Below are 6000 nucleotides of genomic sequence, written 5' to 3'. Positions count from 1 at the left end.
GTCATTTTGGAAAAAAAACGCTGTTTTTCGAATTTAAAAGTAGTAATAACCATTTTTTTCGAAAACGGGTAGCACTCTAAAGTTGCGATTTGAGATGACGATTCGAATGACGTAATCGGTTTTTCGATTTGACCCCCGCTAACCCTCCCCAGTTTCGTTTGAAAAGTCGCGAATCGGCGTTTTTTTGCTATTTTAATTGAAAATACAGTCGATTTAGGATTCGAATGCGATTTTATGATTGATTATTACTTTTCACATTGAAACAAGTGAATCTAGCTCGTATTACAATCTCTACCCCTCCCCCTTTCTTGAGCCCCCCTCCACATTAAAAACTCCCCTGCCACCTTGAATATCGTTCCAACAAGAAAAATTACGGGATAAAAGTTGTTTCTTGAACATTTTTCTACATTTTGGTTCTAACAAAAATTTTATTTGGCGCCACCCTTGGGCCCAAAATTCCCAAAAACCATTTCCAAAAAAATTCAAAATCGCGTTTTTAACGTTTTTACGAAAAATTTGTAATCAATGAAGCGTGAAAATTTTCAATTTCAACAGTTTCCATTACAGACTACCCCTGTTAGATTTTACATACTAGGTTAAGTTTAAAATTTTGAATGAATGAATGAAGATGTTATTATTTATTTTTTTTCAGTTTTCATAAAGAGAATTTTTAATTACGTACCTTACTGATTGATCGCAAAAAAATGGAAGTACGTTGTAAATTACGTTCAAGATACAAATAATAATGGTTATTGCTACTTTTAAATTCGAAAAACAGCGTTTTTTCCCCAAAATGACCCTATTTTTGTTGGGGGGGGGCACAGTTCCACCGCAGGGGCATGTGGGGGGCTGACAATTTTTTGGGGGTCATTTCAACTCAAAATCTCCAACATACTTCAATTTCAGCGAAATCGAAGACTATAAATTTTTTCCACTCCACCCTACTGATTGTAAACTTGAGGTTTTCAAGTTGTTGGAATTTTTTTCGGTGTAAATATTCATATCTACAATTGCTAATTTAAGGTCTCCAATTGTGAATATAGTGATTATTTCAAGCCTTCTCACTTCATTTTTCTTGAAATAGAATTTCTTAGAAAGCCAATAATTTGGATTTTTTGCATACTTTTTTCAAAAATCGCACATCTATGCTCATAACTGCAGAAATAAACTAATATATTGTAGAGAACAAAAAAAATATATATTAAATAAAATTCTTCTTACAAAGTAGAATGTATTTATTTCAGTTTTAATACACAATAGTCAATAGTATTGGTCATTACAACGATATGTTTTTAACCGGTAAATTGAAAATCAACGTAGATAAATTTAACAAGGAAAATTCTGTCGAAAATTTTTAAAGTAGGTAAGTTACGTAACAAATACTTTCAAAATCAATTAGGTAATACGTTTATTCGTTCAAAACTACATACATAAATGCCATAATGAACGTAAGTATATTAGGAGAAAAAAAATGGAAAGGGGCGGTAGGGAAAAAAGACTTTTATCTGCGAAAACAGAGATAATACAGCACAATATACTTACGTGGGTATATTTAAAATGATTTTACCATAAAAGAAAAATAAATAAAAATTCGTTACAAAAAAATTCTGTACAATTCAATAAATAAATAGTACAATAACGAAAACAAATAAACAAAAAAATAAAAGAGAAAAAAAGGTGTATACTATAATGTTGAAAATTTACTCAATAGGTACTATCAACATTGCTCATATCAAACAAAGATGTGCTTACATAACTAATCACAATAATGAAGAAAGAAAAAAAATGAAAATCAACCGGCAAAACAAATACCTAGGTCATTATAGTTTTGAGAAAGAAATATACGTCCAAATAAATAATTTTAAAAAATGTTCTTCGTTTTGCAGCAGCGCATATTCACGATATGCCTACCCCGACGTAATTCCATTCTTCAAAATAACAAAATTTCTTCTTTCAACTTTTTTTTAAAAATTACGAATAAAATGGTTTTTTATGATGTGCCTTTCGTAGCTTTTTTTTTAAACCACATACGACAGAGTTACACTCCATACAAATTTTATAGGGTTTGCTTCTTTTTTGTTTAGGTATAAAATATCACAGAACATTTTCCAATGACTAGATTAATAGTTAAAAGCAATTTTCAATTTCGAGAATACTTTTTAGACGCCATGTTTGACAATTTTTGGCCAATAGAAAGTAAATATTATAAAATAGGTACTACAGATTTAATACATGTAAATATCAATTATAGTATCAGCGTAGTATTATTCATTTTCTACACATTTGTGATGGTTTTTAAGGCCAAATAATTCATGAATTTTGACAGTACATACAACTTGAAAAAGGTTTCTCAAGTCTATTCTGGTCACGATAAATATGTCATTTGGTAGCTAAAGAACTTAAGATGATAAAATGTTCTTCTCCTTAAAGTGAAAAATGTCACTTTTCCACATCAAATTAGGTATTACATATAAAATTGCATTGAAATTGTTACGCTGATACTTGGACGATTTTAAATTTCCAAACGAATGGAAATTTCATACAGTAAGATAACAGAAAGATGATATATTACAAAAACGAAAGGTCTAAGAGGGAGAAGATGTCGACGTAAACAGATATAAGCTATTTATATACTTATTGAAGTAAATGGCAGATCAGTTGCCTCACATTCCAAACCTCAAAACGAAACCGTAGTACGAAGCTTCCTTCAATATTTTCCACTCGTTACTGATCCATAAAAAAAACATAGAGAGAATTGCCTAAAAGAACAATGACCCAAGACCACTGTTCTGATCTACTTTAGTCACGACTTCCAAGCACGAAATTTACGCAACGACAGTCTCTTCAATCTGGACATGGTACTGATAAAATCCTGATCTTTCTCCTCATCGCTAATGGCCTCTCCTTCGGAATGAACTTCGCGATGTTTCTTGGGTGTTGGTTCAATAGAAACAATGTTCTCTTTGGCGCTTCCTCCACGACCCAGTCCACTCAGAGGGAACCTGGTTTTCATGAACCGACTAGTTGGTGGATCACTGAGAGCTTCGCCTACTGGCAGCTTGGATAACCCTTTGCTGAGTTTTTCGAAAGTTGTGCTTCGTACTTTTTTCAGGGTGTCTCGCTCGTGGAGGATGAATCGACCCAGGGTGGGCCAATGGGCTTGGGTTCGATAGATATTCTCATCGTCTGGTAACACTCTCTGTTGTTTATTACCTCCGTACTCTAGTTCTTCGATGAGCACGAATTGAGAAGGGTTTTCTAAACGTCTGGCTTTGATTAGAGCCTGAGCTAGAACATCTTGAGCGCAGGCGCTCAATGGTACTTTGAGGATAGCGTAAGGGATATCAGCTGAGACATTGTAAACGCAAACTAAAAAGTTGTCAGCATCTTCCCAAGTTTTAGGCTGCCGGATTCGAGTACTTCGGATGGATGATAGCCAAGCTCTGCTGCTTGGATCGTCACCCAAACGTTTGAGTAAGAAACGCCCTTCGCCTTGCCATTGGGCTTGGGCTTGTAGAGGACATTCTTGAGGATCGAGGACACGTTGAGTGGCTGGTATTTCTCGGTCTTTCTTTTCCCATCCTCTGGATACTTCTTCGACTAACACGTAATCGTTGATTTTCTCAGCGCCTAGGCCAGCTTTCTGTAGAGCTTGCAGAATCACTTCTTGAGTGGTGCTTTCTTGGGTTATTTTCAATATGGTGCTAGGCTCATCTGGTACAACTCCGTAGACCATTAAGAAGAACATACGTCGTTTGACTCCCGGACATCGGGCATCCGGTTTGCCTAGCGTGCCACTGGACTCGATCGAGCAGCTAGGGCCTTCTTTGGGGAAGGAATTCTCAGAGCTGGCATAGTCCAAGCTTTCCTCCTCGGTTCTCGAGTAGATAAACAAGGTGGAAACGTATAAAGGTTGATTTTGATTATTACGCAGACGCACGTGTCTGTATCCGGGTTTCAGGTGTTTTAGTGGTATGACTCTTTGAGCTGTGATGTGACCAGTACTGACATCGATCACGTTGAATCTAATGAAAGTTAAATCTCTAAACATGACTTGAAAATAAAACGTGTCATTCCACGTCGGATTCAGCGAATTCCTCTGCACAATTTTCGTCTTCTGCTTACAACTATCCACCGGTATACCGATCAACTCGACCTCGACTTGAACGCTCGAATAGAAGTTATTCTGCGACAAATATTGACCAGAGATGACATGCAGTATGAAATTAGACGAATGTAATCCATCAAATTCCTTATCCCAAGGATTGAAACGACGATACATCATGTGATTACGATCGCACATAACGCTCGGTTTGAGGACATAACCGCATCGGCCATTTTGCTCGAACATGGCCGTATTTATATGTAAAGCGGTATCTTCGGTTTGATAATTCAAAGCTACCATTTGTATCCCGAAAGACCAGAATATAACTGGGTTGAAGTTGGATGAATCTATGCGCATTCCTGCTGGATAGGTTCTGACTAGCTGGGTCTCGGTGTGGGCGATCAAAGCGAGTGGTTGCTTACGACATAGCTTTTTGGCTGCGTTTTCGTTCAACGAGGCGCATTGGTAGCAAGGATGGTACATGTTGAGACGTTGTTTTGAGTGGTGAGATTCGGATGAGCTGGGGCTGCTCGTGCTGGATACTTTTTTCGTGATGGAGCTTGGCAGAGAACTGGTGACCGAGCGTTTGTAACGGACTGAGCTGCTGGGGCTGATCGTGTTCAAGCCTCGGAATTTTATCGCCTGGATGAATAAATAAACAAATTAAAATTAGGTATAGGTATGATTGAATGATATACATATAAAAGAAATAGGATATCGCTTCAACATCGAGTCATCAAATTGAATGAAACTTTGTACCTGTGTAGATTGTTGCAAAAGGATAATATTACATGTCCACTGCCAAGGGAGTTTCTTACCACTTTTAATAGAATTTTTAAGTAGGCACGTGTTACTATTACTATCAAGGAAATCGCATGAGGAATCTTCGATTTCAATGAAAATTAGATTTTTGGAAAGAGTAGCTTTTTCAAAATCACTACAAGCAAAATTTCAGCTCGGTAGATGCGTATCAAAAATTATTTTTCGATTTTTAGCAAATTAAGAAAAAAAACTCAGATTTTCAGCAAACTTGGAATACTTATTTTTTGACAATAAAACACTAATTATCCGATCTTCAAAAAAATAAAATAAAAATAAAACCATCATTTCTACCAGTTTACAACTTCTGTAGCAAGATTTTTCAAAATCTTATCACTACCTAAGCATGAAAATTGAATTGGGTAGTTGGAAATTTCCGGCAGAAAAAGCTGCCTGGGGCCTTTAATTTGATTTAGTTACAATTTTTTCAAAATCTTTACCTACTTATTTAAACCTCTTTTTTTTCAAAAATAAATTCTTGGAGAAAAATGATATGAATTTGGATATTGGTGGAAACAGATTTTGGAAAATGACTCCTAATGGTTAAAAACGGCCACGAATACAGTTAATCGTTTTTCTAGGACTCGCTAAAATTTTATTACGATTTATGACTATTGAAATGAAAAAAAAAAAACAAGAATGTAAATTTAGAAATTATCTGCAGGCTTCAGGGTGGCTTAAATCTTCATCAATCAATTAGGAAGATCATTCAAAGGTGGAATTTTAATTTCGATATCACCTTTCTGTCACGATTACAATACTCTTCATCATAGGGCAAGATTTTTAAAATTCATCAAAATTAGAAAAATTAAATTCAGTCCTTGAATGGTCATTACAGCCCCTGAATTTTTGAAATATTATTAGCAGAAAAATCGAAACTATCTACGTACATTTTTAATCAATTTAACTATCTAGTATATGTACATGTACAAATGCTATGAGTGCTCAAAAATAACACTTTTTTTAGTTTTCCCTCATAACTGAAAAAATAAAAATAATTAAATAAGAAACAATTTCTCTTTTCATACACCTTAAAATGTCCTCCATGTTTTTTTTTTAAATGTTAAACACGAGTA

At 35.1% G+C, this 6000-nt stretch overlaps 1 protein-coding gene across 2 annotated transcripts in view; it reads right to left on the bottom strand.

Annotated features, from left to right (window-relative positions):
• Positions 1–1211: 1211 nt before the first annotated feature.
• LOC135835697 (uncharacterized) overlaps positions 1212–6000 on the bottom strand; it is a 387401-nt gene continuing 382612 nt past the window's right edge. For both annotated transcript variants that reach the window (XM_065350086.1, XM_065350085.1), the window contains exon 45: positions 1212–4747. In XM_065350086.1, coding sequence (XP_065206158.1) covers positions 2804–4747 — 1944 coding nt within the window. In that variant the 3' untranslated portion in view covers positions 1212–2803. The remainder of the gene's footprint in view (positions 4748–6000) is intronic.

This window comes from Planococcus citri, chromosome 2 (assembly GCF_950023065.1).
Source record: "Planococcus citri chromosome 2, ihPlaCitr1.1, whole genome shotgun sequence".
NCBI classification, from domain to species: Eukaryota; Metazoa; Arthropoda; class Insecta; order Hemiptera; family Pseudococcidae; genus Planococcus; species Planococcus citri.
This window is presented reverse-complemented; position numbering and strand designations above follow the sequence as displayed.